General features: G+C 40.2%; 1 protein-coding gene across 8 annotated transcripts in view; it reads left to right on the top strand.

The window, feature by feature from the left end:
- The window catches only part of ARHGAP23 (Rho GTPase activating protein 23), a 201,768-nt gene that overhangs the window by 135,861 nt on the left and 49,194 nt on the right, over positions 1-16,713 (top strand). For all 8 annotated transcript variants that reach the window (XR_015745822.1, XM_087946485.1, XM_087946482.1 and 5 more), the window contains one exon: positions 12,315-12,369. Coding sequence is in view for 7 of the 8 variants with exons in the window: in XM_087946485.1 (XP_087802611.1) it covers positions 12,315-12,369 (55 nt within the window). In the remaining variant the exon portion in view is untranslated. The remainder of the gene's footprint in view (positions 1-12,314; positions 12,370-16,713) is intronic.

Raw genomic sequence — 16,713 nt, 5'->3', positions numbered from 1 at the left:
TCTGTGAACTTACTCACTATGGATACATCAAAATGTGACATATATATCACATTTACAAAGCGGTGACACTTCCTGTCTTATACCACTCCATATTTAATTGTGCTTGAAAAGAAGAAAGCATGGATGATTGAGGTGGCTGTACCAGGGGATCATGGAATAGAATACAAAGAATTGGTGAAGATCGCAAAGCATCAAGATCTGAAAATGGAAGTTGAAAGATTATGGCATAAACTGTCCACGATAGTGCCGTTGGCTATCAGCACACTGGAAGCCACTGTAATGGTTTCTCTAGATGCCGCCTTGGAAACAAGGAGGAGACGGCTTCACAGACTTTGGAATGGGGCAGAAAGGAGTGTCATGAAGGTGCGGATGACTGAACTAGGAGGCAATAAGAAAGAGGAAGAGGAGAAGCCAGAAACCTTGAAAGCGCTTTTGGAGGAGTGACCAATGAGCATACAGCTAAAGAGGAGAGAGGGGAGAGTCAGCTGCAGCCAGGAGACTTCAGCAATTGGTTAGTAGGGATGAGGAAGAATTGCTATCTCCCCCTATCCCAGGGTGCATAGGGCTGAACGAAGGGAGGCACAATGGAGATCAGTGTGACTGCTCGCAAGCAGGCAGCCTGGCCCCTCCTCATGAGCTGTACCAATTGGCGACTACTTCATCTAGTGTGTGGAGCAAAATAAAGTTGGAGGCAACTGGTCTATTTGCTTTCCTGCTGTGTCTGTGCTCCGACTTCATGTTTTTCTGATTCTGGACAATGCCTTGGTTTTTGACCTCATAGCTGGACCTTGTAGTTTAGTACTTAGATTCTGGACTTGGACCTTGGCTTTGGTTACAGTACGTGGAATTTGAACTTGTGTTTGGACTTTGGACTTTGGGGTGTGGATTTGCGAACTTGTTACTTTTTTTCAGACTTTGAACTTGCTTTTGACTTCATGTCTTGGCTATGCTGACTTGGATTCATTGGGACTTTGCTTTCTTGTGAGTAGGATCTGGGAAGTAATATTAGGGATTAGCAGTGCTTGAACAAAGCTGTGAAACTCCCTGGTCTTCGCATGCATGGACACACCAAGTCAGCCACATTGAACAATTTTGGATGACAGTGCTTAGCTGATCCAAGAAGATGCCCATCTATCATCGCAACTGGCCCGTTTGCAAGTATCTGGGCCATTAGACCCCAGCATAAATGCCAAGTGTGTTTGCTGGATAAATTTGATTTCAGGCTGTCACAGTAACTCGGGATTGTTTGACCAATGCCAGTTCTTCATGAATTTGTGAACAAAGATTTTCTGACTGCCTGGGAAAAGGTGGTATTTGAGATTAGCCTGTTGATAAATCCTTCAGCCAGGTTGGCTAACCCATTTCTCACTGCTCTTGGGTGACTTTGCAGGTTGTGCTCAGTTGAAGTGGACGTTTCAGGATCCTGAGAAAGTCCAGACCACTAAGAGGCATCTTCAGGAGTTGAAACGTGTGGCAGCAGTTGGCCAACTACATTGGAGACTTTCGCCTGATGAGGTGGCCTTTGCAGACCAGTTTCAGAAGGGGCGAAGCTGTTGGATTAGTAGGAAAGGCAGGAATGACTCCAATGCTTTAAGAGTTGATGCACTTGTGTCTTCATATTAATAGCTGCCTCAAGCAAAGAATAGTGAGGAAGTGCAAAGCAGGGTTGCCATAGTGGTGTGAGAAGCGACACCAACTCATGAGGAACCCTATGCAACTCAGTTATGCTCAACTGTGCGTGAAACAGGCACAAAAGGACTCTCCCCTAACATTCTCAGGTCAGCCCTTAGTTTAGCTTAAGCAAGCTGGGAGACCACCAGAGCTGCCAAGAACACAGCCCCAGCAAACTGAGGACAGCTGCAGATTGGGATTAATTATTTTTCCTGGGCCATTACACAATTAATACTTGAGTACTCACAGAAGTCACTTGGGACTGGTGACAGCTGTTTGTTGCTTTGGCAATAGCATTTATATACTTTTTCATAATGTTTTATATCCCTCTCAAGTGGTTTACAGAGTGAACATATTGCCCCCAATAATCTGGGTCCTCTTTTTACCAACCTCGGAAGGATGGAAGGATGAGCCAATCTTAAACCAGACAGGATCAAACTCCGGCAACTGGAATGCAAAATTAGCCTGCAATACTGAAATCCAACTATTGCACCATTATGGCTCTTTTATTCACCTTTTTTATTCTCTCTCTTTTCATCCTTGGCATTATCCTTTACTTAAATGGATCCGTAATTGGGATAAGGAGGATCAGCTGTTGTTATGGCCAGCCAATCTGTTCTGGAATAGAGTGAGCAGAGGACAAGGAAGAACTAGAGGGGACCTCTTCCAATAAAATAACTGTGCCGAGTCCATGAATGGAAATCAGGAGTGCAGTGCATTTTAAAGTAATTTGATGGCCTTAAAAGTTTCAGAGAAATGCCATACTTGCCAGTTGCTCATTTAGAAAGGATCTGACCTGATGTGTGCATCTGAACAAATGTGGATTCTTAAAAACAGCCAGCATTCGTGCTTAGTCTGGTGACAAGTCCTCTGGTCAGGTCAGCCACCCTGTTTCTCACTTTGCTGCTCTTAGGTGACTTCGCAGGATTTGTGCTCAGTTGAAGTGCATGTATGAGGATCCTGTGAAAGTCCAGACTACCAACAGGCATCTACTGGAGTTGAAATGAGTGGCAGGAGGTGGCCGAGTAAATTGGTGAGTTTTGCCTGGGTTAAGCCAGGGCCTCAAATGTAATGAGGAGGCCCTTACAGACCAGTTTCAGGACGGGTGAGATAGGCAGGGCAGGAATGCCTCCCACCCATCACGAGTTGATGCACCAGTGTCTTAATATTAATAAGAACAGTGAAGAGGTGCAAAGCAAGGGTGCCAGGTCTCATGGTGGTGTGAGAAGCAACGCCGACTCATGAGGACCCCTGTGCAAGTCAGACCTGCCTGAAACAGGCACAAAATGACCATCCGCATTGGGAGGCCTCTACCTACATTGTGGGGGCAGGTCATTTGACAGAGAAGAGCAGAGGCCATGTGAGAGTTCCCAGAGCCAAATCTACGCTTCCTCAACATTCTCAGGCCAGCCCTTGTCCAGCTGAGCAAACGGGGAGACCACCAGAACTGCCACGAACAGCCCCAGAAAACTGAAGACAGCTGCAGGTTTGGAATCCATGAGTCCATGAATGAAAATTGGCAGTGCGGGATATTTTAAAGTAATTTAATTTGATTGCCTGAAAAGTTTCAGACAAAAGTATGACTCGCCTGGTAGTTCTTAGAACATCCGACCAGAAATGTGCATCTGAGGAAAAGTGTAGTCTTAAAAACAGCAGTATTTTGAAAACAGCAGTACTTCATCCTTAGTAAATGCTTATGTGATTTCAATTTTAATTTTAGAATGTCTGGTTTAGTTTAGTGCAACTTTTGTTTTGCCAGTGTACTGTTTTTAAGTTTGGGTACTGTCCTATTTGTATGCAGATCACTAGTTTAAATGGACAGATTATTTATCTAGAATCTTTAGTTTGTGCTCTTCAGGTGAAATTAGGTAGCAAACTCAGCCAGTATCTTCTGCTGAGCTGCCTGCCCAGTTATCAGCCTCCTGTTTCACAAAGACCCTGCAGGAAAAGGTAGTATGAACAATGGTTGGATCTCGCAAAGTGAGAGTTGTGGACCATAAGCATGATGCTTTTGATGTGTCACTGCTTAATAGTGATAGTGTCACTGGTGAACTTAATAAGAATAATAAGGATGGCAAGTACAGCTGTTTGCGATGATAATGACTCAACTGGACAAGGAATTGTGGTCCACGAGGAACAAATTGTCTTGGATAAGGGAAAGCTATTTAAAAATAAAACTATCTTCTGGTTGGTGATTCAACTGTAAGAGGTGTCTAGTTAGGAAAGGATGTGGAAGTTTTGAAAGAAATGAGATACCACCTGGTGCTATACCCAGCAGAGAAAAGAAGCACATTGTTAAGATTGTCAAGAATACTAGTAGGGATTTTGATATTGATATTGTTGTACATATTTGCACTAATGATCTGTGCAAAAAACAAAACAAAACCCACATGTGTTTTCTGTGCAGAAAGATTTCCAGAGTTTGGGCCAGGAACTTAGCAGGTTAGGGTTCAGTCTTATTATTTTAGATGTTTTTTTTCCAAAAGGAAAAAAAAAATCAGCATGTATTACAGTTCAATATGTGGCTAAAAGGGTAGTATAAAGTTGAAGGCTTTTGTTATGTTGGTCATGTTATTTGCAGTTGGTCTGATAAAAAGATGAATAGAAGAGATGGTTTGCATTCATCACAGAAAGGAACTGAGTTATTTAGTATTAAATTTGGGGTTTTCTGGAGAAGCATTTAAACTGAATAATGGGAACAAAGAATTAATTGATACAGAATATTTTTGTCCCCATCTAAATCTAAAACTAAATCTAACGGGGTTATCATTATTTCTAAGATAGATGTTTGTATGGTTAATAGTATTAAGGTTGCTCTTAAGAAAAAAAATCAAGATTTTGATAGTGTGTGCCATACCATGTGCACTAATGCTCACAGTTTAGGCAATAGACTTTGTGAACTAATACCAATAGCACTTAAACTTATATACCACTTTACAGTGTTTTTACAGCCTTCTCTAAGCAGTTTAGAGAGTCAGCATATTGCCCACAACAATTTGGGTTCTCATTTTACCCATCTCGGAAGTATGGAAGGCTGAGTCAACCTTGAGCCTGGTAAGATTTGAACCGCCAAGTTGCAGACAGTCGGCAGTCAGCAGAAGTAGCCTGTAGTACTGCACTCTAACCACTGCGCCACCATGACTCATAATAGCTGTTATGTTCAGGGAGAGCTTCGTTCTTGTTGCAATTACAGAGAGATGGTTCAGGGATTCAAATGATTGGGATATAAGTATCCCAGGCTACATAGTATACAGAAGAGACAGTAGAAAATGGGTTGGGGTGGAGTTGCCATTTATGTCAGAAAACTATTGCTACTATTTCAGAAAACATGTGATCTACTTGAAGCTCTCTGGTTTTGATGACAAACTGAAGAAGGATCAGTCAACAGGACATTCAGAGGATTCGGGTTGAGAAGATAACCCAGATGGTAAACAAGGGAAAGACTGTAATCTGGGTGATTTCAACATGCTCAACATTAACTGGAAACTTTCAACTGCACTTACAAGCAGGAGCAGGGACATGTTAGAGGAATTAAAAACTGCTTTTCTAAAAAAGGCATGTGAACAGGAAAAGGCGCCCCTTCTGATTCCCAAAGAGCACCGGAATGAGCGGGATTCTGACATATTACCCACCCCCACAGACTGTTCCATAGAGATATTTCCAACAGCAAAATTATCCAAGCCAAAATTATATTCTATGACTAGCTGAATACCTGTGCGACATTATGTGTTTGGGCTATGCAGGAGAAATCCGTTTCACAATCTGTTGGCTCGGTGGTCGATGATTGAAACATATAAGGGAAGATCGCTCCCGCTGTCTTGAGCCTGGAAGCAGTTCCATAGGTGGAAGGCTTAGACATTTTGGTGAGGTTCTGACGTTTAGTACTGTAAGAAGTCCAGACCGCTTCTGAGCTCTCCAGTACCCTCTGATGTTCCACTATGGATAAGATGGCTATTACATCAATATACCTCAAAGATGGGTCTCAAGAAGACCGTGTCTGCTGCTGACTTTTACAGCTACAGGATAATGGAGTGCGATGGTAAAGAATGCTACCTACTGGTGTTCCACAACCTTGTGAGGCAACTGGCAGTTGGAACGAGTTTCTTTTCAGATGGGGAGGGGGAATAGAATGTCTAACTCCTTAGCATCAGAGTGTGTTAATAGAAGGGAACTGGCAGTTGGAACAGAATTCTTTTCAGGTGGGAAGAAGGAATAGAACTCCTTAGTATCAGAGCATGTTAATTAATGTATTAAGAAATAGTAATGATCTGATGGTCATTTCAAAAAACCCTTTCTTAGCAAGCACCTAGAAGCCAAAGAGGAATATAGATGCCAAATTTCAAGTTTGTAGGCTTTATGGTTCTAGATATTTCATGATGAGTTAGTGGTATTTGGCTTTGATATGTGTGTGTGTGTGTGTGTGTGTGTGTGTGTGTGTGTGTGTGTGTGTGTGTGTGTGTGTGTGTGTGTATTCCAAGGGAATTAGATGCTCCAATCCTTTATAGAATCTAGCACATTCAAGTAGCAAAATAATGTACTATTTTGAGAGAAAAAAGATGGGTCCCTTCGCCTATGCAGCTAAATGCCATTTGTGTTGAAAATGTCTCCCCCTTGCCACTGGGATGTCTCTCCCTAGCCAACGGAAAGATTTTTACAAAATTAGACCTCAGAGAAGCACATTACCGAGTATGAATTAAAGAAGGAGATGAGTAGACAACAGCCTTCAATTGCCTCTTGGGGTGCTTCCAATTCTTTTGGGCTACAAGGGGATCTTGTATAAATGGGTCGTAGTTTACTTAACTGATATTCTGATTTACACTGAAACTATGGAGAATATGTAAAGCTGGTCAGAGCAGTATTGAAAAAGCTCTGTGTCACTCAGTTACACCCAAAACTCTCCAAGTATGAATTCCACAAGGATAAGATTGTCTATTTGAGTACCACATTTCCCACAAGGAGGTGGAGATGAAGGTGCGAGCAATACTATAATGGGGGACCCCGCATATCCCAAAACAGCTCCAAAGCTTCCTGGGATTTGCTAACTTCTATTGGCAATTCATCCCCTCATACACCCAAACAGTACATCTTATTACTAACCTCCTAAAGACTAAGGGAGAGCGAAAACCTAAGCTGAACCAGCCCTCAAATGAACAATGGAAGGCCAAACAGTTCCAAGTAACACACCCAACACAATTCCAAGGCAGGCATGTTCCTCAAAGTATCGATTTATTAGGCATGACATATTGGCATATCTGGGGAAACCCGACTCTAAACCCTCCTCGGGTTTCTCACTTAGTTAAAAGTAGAATTCTTTCTCCCCTGCCCATGTAATCCATCAAATGGTCCAATCAGGACACAGTCCAAGGGTCGGTAGGTTGCAGATCCCACCTCCTTGCACCTGGTGGGAAAGTTCTTGGTTCTCAGAAGAAAGAATTTTATTATGGCTACAATCCTCTAGCTATCTCTTCTACCCCCCTTCCCTCTACTCTTGCTTCGCTGTGGCAGCCCTGAAAATGCCAGGGGAGGGGGGTGGGGGGGGGGAGAAAATGGTAACAGGACTGACAAGCAGCTTTGGAAAAACTTAAATGCCTATTCACAGTTGAGTCCATACTAAAACACCCAGACCTAAAAGCAAGTTTGTTATTCAAGCCAATGCTCGCGATGTGGCAGTCAGGGCTGTCTTTTCCTGAAAAGCAACCAAGGGACCTTGCAGCTTACACCTATAGAAAACTTTCCAATTCTGAGTGAGGGTGGGCATCCTAGAAAGAGGAAGCTTATGTGCAGTCAACTCTCCTCATCTGGAGACACTTTCTAGAACAGCGGTCGCGGTGGGCCGTGAGAAAATTTTGGTGGGCTTCAGAGAAATCTCACCCCCCCAGAGCACCCCCACAAAGCAATTAATCCAGGCTGCGCAGAAACACAAGGCTGCGCCACCCACATGGCCCACAGGAACCCTCCCTGCCCACTCACTCCTTACCTGGCAAACTTGCCTGCTAAATTGCTATTTTTCCTTTTTCCGACCATCATCTGTTCTGCTGTGCTGGGAGATTTAGATTAGCTAGGAAGCAGGAAATGGTTGGATTTCTTGCTTTCTAACTAGTCTTTAGATCTTTGGTTCTGCTTTTAAGCACAGCCGAACCTCCCTTAGGACTGAAGGTTTGCTTGCAAGCAAATTCAGGGCAGACTCACGGAAAGCAAATTTGAGAGACTGAGCTAGCCGATGGCAGGTAGATAGATCACGGAATGATTCTGTGAGCAACTCAATCTGCCTGCTTTGCCTGATTTTGGGTAAAAGTTGCTCTTTTTTTATAAAAAAAATCAATATTTACATGCATGGTGTGTTGTGAGTTAATTTTGTGTGTTTGCTTGCTAGCAAATTTTATGAGTTTGCTTGCAAGCAAATTTTATGTGGCAGACTGAGCTAGCCAATGGCAGATAGATAGATCTCTGAATGAATCTGTGATTCTGTGAGCAACTCAATCTGCCTGCTTTGCCTGATTTGGGGTAAAAGTTGCTCTTTTTTATAAAAAAAATCAATATTTATATAAATATTTATAATATTTACATGACAAGCCATGTCCACCAGTCACATGACCACCAAGCCACACCCACAAATTAGGCCATGCCCACAGAACCGGTTAGTGGTCCCTGGGATCTAAAATTATGAGTTTGATGGTCCCTGAGGTCCAAAAGGTTGGCGACCCCTGTTCTAGAAGGCAGTAAATCCCCCTTCGATGTGTGGATAGACCACAACAATCTGGAGGTTTTGAAAACACCTAAAGCAGACTGAGAGCCACATTTGACCTTTGAGAAATATATAGAGGCAGGACAAAAGCTAACTTAAATTAATTTAAATATTGTAATAGATATTGTAAAATCCTTGCTCTCCATGCACTTAATCATTTTTTTTAGTAAATACTGATTTCTATATTATGAAACATCTTGAGACCATTACAAAAGTCCTTGAAATTTCACATACCTATAATGTGAAATTGGCTAAATAATCTTGCATTGTGCCTCTGAGTAAGCATACTGAAATAAATACTTCTCTATTAAAGTTATTATTACGGTTCAGCACTCAGCCAGATGTATAGGCTGGATTTATATACACAACAATATGAAATCATAGCTGCCAATTTATTTTATCTGGTGCTCCTATATTAACATGGAATGTAGAAGAATGGAAAAATAAACTATGTAATCTCTCTGAATTTCTGTACAATGTTGGTTTGATTGCAGTATAAAAGATCTAGTTAACAGCTGGGGATGAATGAATCTTGATACCTGGCTTTAACTTCTGGGTCGGCCCAGCACAGAAAGTCAAAGAGAAAGGAAGAACTGGGATGGAAGGGCACAGAAAAGAGAAGACCTTTTTTTGCTTACACTGTTAAATTCCAGTATAAGGCCTCTGCGATTGTCATATTTTCCTTATGCCCACAGAAATGCATGGTTTTCTACAGGGAAAATTAGCACCATCAAAGAAGTCAGACAAAGAATGGCTCCCATTCTTTTTAACCTTTTAATAACATCCTAAAGTCCCTTTGTTCTACTGATATGTATATGCCTAAAGTTAAAAATAAACATATAAACATTCTGCTTTATGCAGATGACATGTGATTGATATCACACACTCAGGTGGGGATAGAAGACTGCTGTGCAGTTTAATATGTACTGCGGACTCAACTATCTGAACATCAATAAATCAAAAACTAAGGTCATTTTTGGAAATAGGAGCGCCACATATAATTGGAGCTGGACAGGGAATGCGATGAACTTAGGACTTCTTTTCAGAGAAACAGGTTCTTGTCTCCCATATTTTAATATAAGTTCTTTAAGGGCTACAGCTTGTCCCAGGGCCATAAGGCAGCTTACCAACAAAAGCTACCCAGGTTTTCTAATTCCAGTTACAAAAGAACAGTATATAGCAGTGATAGTTAACCTTTTGGCACCAAGTGCCCAAAGCGTGCACGTGCATCCCCAAAATCCAATGTGGGCACACGTCCTGCACATACACCCTGCCCCATGCATGCGCGCGCAACCCCTGTGACCCCTGTGCATGCACCCCACCTGTGCATGCATACATCCACATGTGAGCCCCATGCATATGTATATGACTGCTGTGTGCGCACCCCGCCTCCTGCACATGCGATTCCTGTGCAACCTTATGAATGCGTGGCAGAGACCCAAAGATCAACTGGTTGGTGAGAGGCGCAACGTGCATGCACGGCAGAGCTGAACTGGGGCGACGGCGTGTGTGCCCAGAGAGAGGGCTCTGCGTGCCACCTTTGGCATGCGTGCCATAGGTTCACCATCACGGGTATATAGTATTAAAATAGCCTTAATGATCCCATATGGTGCAGAACTGTGGGGATATATAAATGTGTCCTTACTGGAACAGATACAATCTACTTTTCTGAAAAGTATTTTGGTGTATAAGTCTACCTCAACCCAAGCAATAAGGCAGAATTGGGCATACCTCCGTACAAAGCCATTTAGTAATTACTGTATAATTACTGGCTGAAGATCTTATTCATAGACCTAGTCAAGTTGTGTTTCAAATAACAATTACACAAGAACAATTACTCGCACTTGGGCCACTCAACTTTCAGATGTCATCTCTCAATATGGATTCTCTATCTCGTTCCCAGCCCAGTCAGATCTAAAGGCAGGGAAGCATACAAAAGTTATTGATGTGGCTGCCCAAGATAATATTGCAGTACTTAAATGTGCCAAGTTTTCGAAGTGGCTAGCTCAACACAAATCAGGCTTAGAAAAAAATGTTTAAAAAGTTACATGCCTCAACATCTCTGAAGTGCTTTTTCTAGAGCTCGACTCGACTGGACTTTATGGTAAGGCATGGGAGTTCCAGTTGAAGAAAGATTGTGCATTTGTGAAGTACCACCCATTGAACATACTGGACACATTTTTGTTGACAGCAAATTTCACTCTCGAGAAAGGGCTGTTTATTTGGACCTTTAATTTAAAAACTAAAAAATATTGGGAGACACCTGGGAAAAAAGTCTTGCTTATTTTAGGGAACTGACCTGCACATCATAAATAAGATTGTAATCTTCATTTCAAAGGCCACATTAAAGAGAATAGAATACCTTAATTTGATTTAATTGTAGGGATGATTATGCATTATTATTTTCTTTTCTTTTTACTTATTTGAATTTTCATATCAGTTTTACATAATGAATTGGCTTAATAAAGTTCTCTGCTGTTTTGCCTTATACTATTTTTATCTTATATTTTATCTTCACTTTTATCTTACCTATTAGATTTTATTCTATTTTATCTCACTAGCTATTTTAACCTAGTTCACTGTAATTTTTTCTGACTTTATTGTAATACACTCTTATTTGATATGATCAATTGACTAATCAATAAAATGTATAATATCACATTGTGATTCTCCTGGTACATTTAACCTCTGATGTTTTAATTAGTCTTTTATGCCATTTGTATTAAAAATTAATATTGGGTTCAGATAGACCACAAAAATGTTGTAATGCAGTTAGTTTGCTGAAAGAATGGAGGAGAGTGAGATCTTACGAGAAAGTCATCTTTACGGAGAATCCTATGTTCTCATGAGATTCTTGATGTATTAAAAATAATTTACATTAATTACTTAATCAAAATTGACTGACGGTAATACTGAAGGTATTTATTTCTGGAAAGATTGCTGACCCCTGTAATTAAAATGATCTGAAACTCAAATAGAAGAGCCATATTAGTATCATATATATTGGTTTTATGGAAAAATATTATGCACAGGAAAAAAAATAGGCATTTCTTTCTCTCCATCCTTTCTCCATTCAAAGTCTGTTTTCATTAAATGGAATTCATTTTAAAACAGAAGTGAGGAGTCTATATTTCTCCAGATATAGCTCAACTGCAGCTCCAAGCAGTGCCGTACCCAGCTTGGCCTATGGCGTAGGAATGGTAGTTCAGCAACTGCTGATCACCATAGCTTCTCCCATTCTTGTAGATTTTTTTCTTTAATATTTTCTGATAATATATAGTATGGATCTCATGTTTAGCCAAGAAAGCCAATTACCTTTATTGAGAATCATAAAGGTAAGACAAATGCTTTGCAGCAATAATCCCATGAAATTACTACATAGTTTTTATTATTATTATAATAGTCCCGAGAGCTCAGTTGTGGATAACACTATATCATGTTTCATACCCATGACATACTGGTATTGGTTTGGATAAAAGAAATGTGACTGTCAGTGTATGTAGAGAACAATAGTGCCCTTAGATAATTCTAGACTATTAATTTAGCAATTTTGTGTGTTTGTGCATGGGATTTTTAAAGATAATCCAATCTTTCTAAACTGAGCTCTGCTGGATTTATCAGATTACAATCCCTATTTTTTCTACCAGGATGGCCAGAATGCTAAAGATAATGAGGAGAACATAATCCCACACATTTGGAGAACACCAAGTTAGGAATGCTAGTGAGAGTCCATCAAACAGAACACAAATGTGTTGTAACAACCAATTGCCAGTTTGGAATCTAGGTATCTAATGTCTGCCTTTGAACACAACCCTGCTTGAGCTTTGTTACGGTGCAATGTGGTTGAAAATTCCTATTCATCATTAATCTTTTTTAAAATGCCTTCTCTCTTCTGCAGTGAAGATGCTTTGGAACTCTCCATTATGCCAAAAGATGAGGATATTCTGCAATTGGTAAGTTGTTTGCCAGGGCCAATAGATATTCTCCCAGCTGTTGACTGGACAACAAGTTGGGCTTGATACTTTCACCAAGTATCTTTTGAGGATTTAAGTGCACCTACACATACTCATGTATGTACATACCCAAACATACACTGACGCACTAACACTCCGGTGTCTGTTGATTTGAATGGAAGAAAACCTTCAGGATGAGGCATTTATGGACAAAGAATGGCAGATGAAAGCCTAGAGTAAAGAAGCAGGGCTTAAAGAGCCTTGTTTATAATTTTCCACTAATTCTGTGTTCTGAATTTGACATATAGTTGGGTCAACAATTAGATTGCCGCAGCCAGAACAATATATAGTACAAATAATATAGGCAGGCTCAACCCCAATATTATCATTAATGTTCTGTTTTAGGGAGGGGTTCTGAACAAGAGTACATCATTTAGCATCGAAATAACAGTGTCCTTAGTGTTTGTGAAGAATCCCCCTTGTTGTCATTATTGCTTTCCAATGTTCAAGGTTTTCCACGTGAGTTTTAAAATGAAGCTGGTCTACCATTCTCACCAGATGCTGTTTGTGTTTTAAAATATATGCATTTTGTAAAATTGCCTATAATTTTTAATTTCAGCTAAGGTTTATTGTAGATAATATTTTGTATTACAAGTAGTAAGAAAATAGAATCTTTTTTCTATGAAGTTTATCTTCATAGATAAAGGACTAGAAATTTGCTTTATTTTTTCCAAAATAAGAATTGAGATTTCTAGGTAGTTCATTCTAGAAATTATATACTGTGTGGCCAAGGCATTTTCCATATTCATAATATCTCCTTCTGGATTGATTTTGTGCTTACAACATGGTTTTGCAGAGGAAACTAGTGTTATTCATGTTATACACTAAGACTCAGTGACAAATAACTTGCTCATGGCTCCTTGGGAGTCCAAAGAAAGAACTCTTGTATTTCCTCTTCAACAAACTGAGAATGCCAAAAGACGCATTCTTTCAGGGTTATAAATAACATTAAGACAACCAAGGTGATTTACAAATTGGAATGAATATCCCAGGTTGATTAGATACACAGAGTATAAGAGCAAACAAAGAAAACACTGTATTTATTAGTCCATGATGGGTTTAAAAAAAATTGAGCAAACAACAAAACCTATTTTTATTGGGGCCTTAAAAGCAGGGGTGGGATTCATTTTTTAAACAACCGGTTCTGTGGGCGTGGCTTAGTTGGTGGGCGTGGCTTGGTGGTAATGTGACTGGCTGGGTGTGGCCAACTCAACATCACTCAAATCGAGGCACGCATCTCCTTGCCTGGCCTCTCGTGACTGTGGGGATACTGCAATAGTCGTAAGTGTGAAAATTGGTTATAAGTCACTTTTTTCAGTGCCATTGTAACCTTGAATGGTTACTCCACACAAGCAAAGTACCAGCAAAAGAGGGAAAGAAAAGAAAACTCCAGAGAGGTTCCTGAGACAGGAAGTCTAGTCCTGCCAAGAATGTAATAAGGGTTAACGGAGAGGCAGTTTCTGTAATCAACACCAGAATGTTTCCTTCCTGCCTTCCTTACAGGATTAGGCCAGTAATTTCTTCTAACCATCGGTTCTCCAAACTGCTTAGAATGTTAACAACCGGTTCTAGCGAATAGGTGCGAACTTGTAGAATCCTACCCCTGCTTAAAAGGATGTACAAGCTTTGGATTCTTCATAGCTAGAATTCTAAATGAGGTGGTATTACAATCAGGGGATGAAACTATAGCCCTCTGCTTGCTTATATCACTTAGTTTAGTAAAGCTGACTTGCTTCAGATGTTGCTGCCATAGAAGTATCAACATCTCTTACAATTGGACCAATTGTCCATGGCTTCTGGGAGTTGGAGCTGAGAAGTATTGGGTGACAGATTACCCATTCCTGGTTCAGAGCCTGAGGCAGGTGGCTTATGTTGTATTAATTGCAAAAAACAGCAGGGAAAGACTATATTCTTTTTCTTTTTTTGCTATTTTTTTGGCTTTTTCACCTCTTTGTTACTTTGTTCTTTTTGTCTTCAATTCTATCTATCTGTCTGTCTGTCTGTCTGTCTGTCTGTCTGTCTGTCTGTCTGTCTGTCTGTCTATCTATCTATCTATCTATCTATCTATCTATCTATCTATCTATCTATCTATCTATCTATTTACCTACCTACCTACCTACCTATCAATCGTCTATCTGTCTGTCTGTCTATCACAATTGCAGGAACTTCTGTTATAATAGTCTCCCAACAACTTCTGTTATAATAGTCTCCCAACAAATTCAAACAAAGGCATTTTGGAATTGTATCAAGCACTACTCTGCCTACAATTAAGCATTGGCAGCCAGAGATGCAGTAACTCTAGGTCTGTGCAAGGCACTGTTACCCCAAGTTGCTTTTGTTTTTACACATCTCAAAGCAAAGGAACCTTTGTGTGGGTTTCCCCCTGTCCTGGTGCCTCACAGGGGTGTGTCGGCATTCCTGTGGTGCGGAAGCCGGCTGAGCCAGCCAATGACAGAGCCTGGGGTTACAGAGTTACTCTTGACAGGATGCGTGAAGAGACATTCTTGGCTCCCTTCACCCCTCCCACATTGAGGCGTCCTAGTTTATGTCATTTTTTTTCCTGAAAGCAACACTTAAAAGGAAGATTGAGAAAGAGAAGAAATATTAGCTTGGTTATTAGAGATTTCCAGGGGAAGGGAACATTTCTCTTTTTGAAGAAGGGAGATCGAGAATGCGCAACAAAAATACAAGACTAGAAATACAACAGAGAAGACAAAGGTAATGATTTTAAATTCTAAGCATTTCATCCTCATAAGAATAAACATTGTGCTATATATATTGGACCAGATCCTGACCAGAACTAGGGTGACTTTTTCCTGGCAGACAGAAAGGCAGAATTTAGATTTAAGGAGAAGCCTAGCTACTTCTGAGCAGGATGTAAAATAGAGTGCGTATGTATTTTAATGGTCTTGTTATCCTGCGTCAGGATTAAGCAAGAGGAGTTGAGTATTTAATTAACTTCACAGGAGCTGCTGCTAGACAGAAATAAACAAATACCATATAGCATAGTAACCAGCCTTTCCTTTTTTCCTTTTCGTCTCTTTTCTCTTTTCATTCTTATGGCTCCTTTAAGCCAAGGTCTGGTTTAAACATAACTCCTTTTTTGGAACTTGACAAATCCCTGGCCTGAAATGTGGTTTCATCTATCAAGGGCAAGTTTCCAGCGTGTGATAGAATGGCTAGGCCAGGAGCAGTTGAGAATTTCTAGATTCCCAGAATGGTATTCAGACTTTATTATTATCTAACAAAGATCTTTTCATGATTAGGTGGTAGTTTAGGAAAAAGAGGCATGTGTGAGGTGGGTTAGAAGCCACACCGGTATTCTTCCAGGCCATCTCTCAGCAAGCCCTACCAGATATTTTTCACTATGATGCAACTTAGTTTTCTTTGTACACGTAGGATTTCCTAGTATGCCAACTTGCAGAATGTTAGATGTGAGATGAATCAGCCTGTTTTTCATTCTGAACTTCAGAGATTTATACATTTCTTAGTTTTCTTCCTTTCTCTTTAATGAAAGACATAACCTTATCCGGATACTTAATTGTCATAATTCAAAATATATACATAGCATCCATTTCTGTAAGGATTTTAAATACTAGCAGCTCTCTGGCAAATCTCCAATGTTATTTTCAACTTTCCTAAACTCCAACTATAGGAAATCTGATGGTTGAGGAAGGAGAGAGGGAGTTGACTTTAAGACTTTAAAACAGGTTTGTAGAATGGTATGTTTACATTAGATGAAAAATAAATATAAGGCGGCTGTGCTATGTTTACTTTGGTGGAGCATGCAACACTAAATTTAATGGGAATTATTTCTGAGAAAAAGATACCAACCATCAACATTCTCTCCTGATAGATCTCTGATGTTAATAGAAGTTAAGAGATTTACTATTCAGAGTATTGGGGCCTTGTTTTGGAGAACTTTGGAGAAGTCTCCCTAGGTGGCCAGCCCCTTTAATATTTCCAATTCCTTGGATTTATTGCCACCTTGTTTGCCAGACAACTGGCAGGCAAGCAACATATCTTGATTGCCTCACACTGTGAGGTGGGTGGCAAATCAATTTAATAATATAATTTTAAAATGTCATAGTTCTTCCTTAGTTCTATAATCACAATAAAGTTTTTGCCCTCTCAGAAAGCCAGTAAAGAGAAGTATAGGTAATGGAACAACCGCTATTCTTTTTCAAAAATCTTACTGGATGCTTTTGCACCCACAATTGTACCTTTGGTCTGTTTTGTTGATCAATTTGACATACATGCAAACATGCCAAAAACCAGAAGTTG

Source organism: Notechis scutatus, chromosome Z, assembly GCF_049901735.1.
Source record: "Notechis scutatus isolate UNSWTSFEM ecotype Mainland chromosome Z, rNotScu1.2, whole genome shotgun sequence".
Lineage (NCBI taxonomy): Eukaryota > Metazoa > Chordata > Lepidosauria > Squamata > Elapidae > Notechis > Notechis scutatus.
The sequence above is the reverse complement of the archived record's forward strand: the minus strand, read 5'-3'. Positions and strand labels throughout refer to the sequence as shown.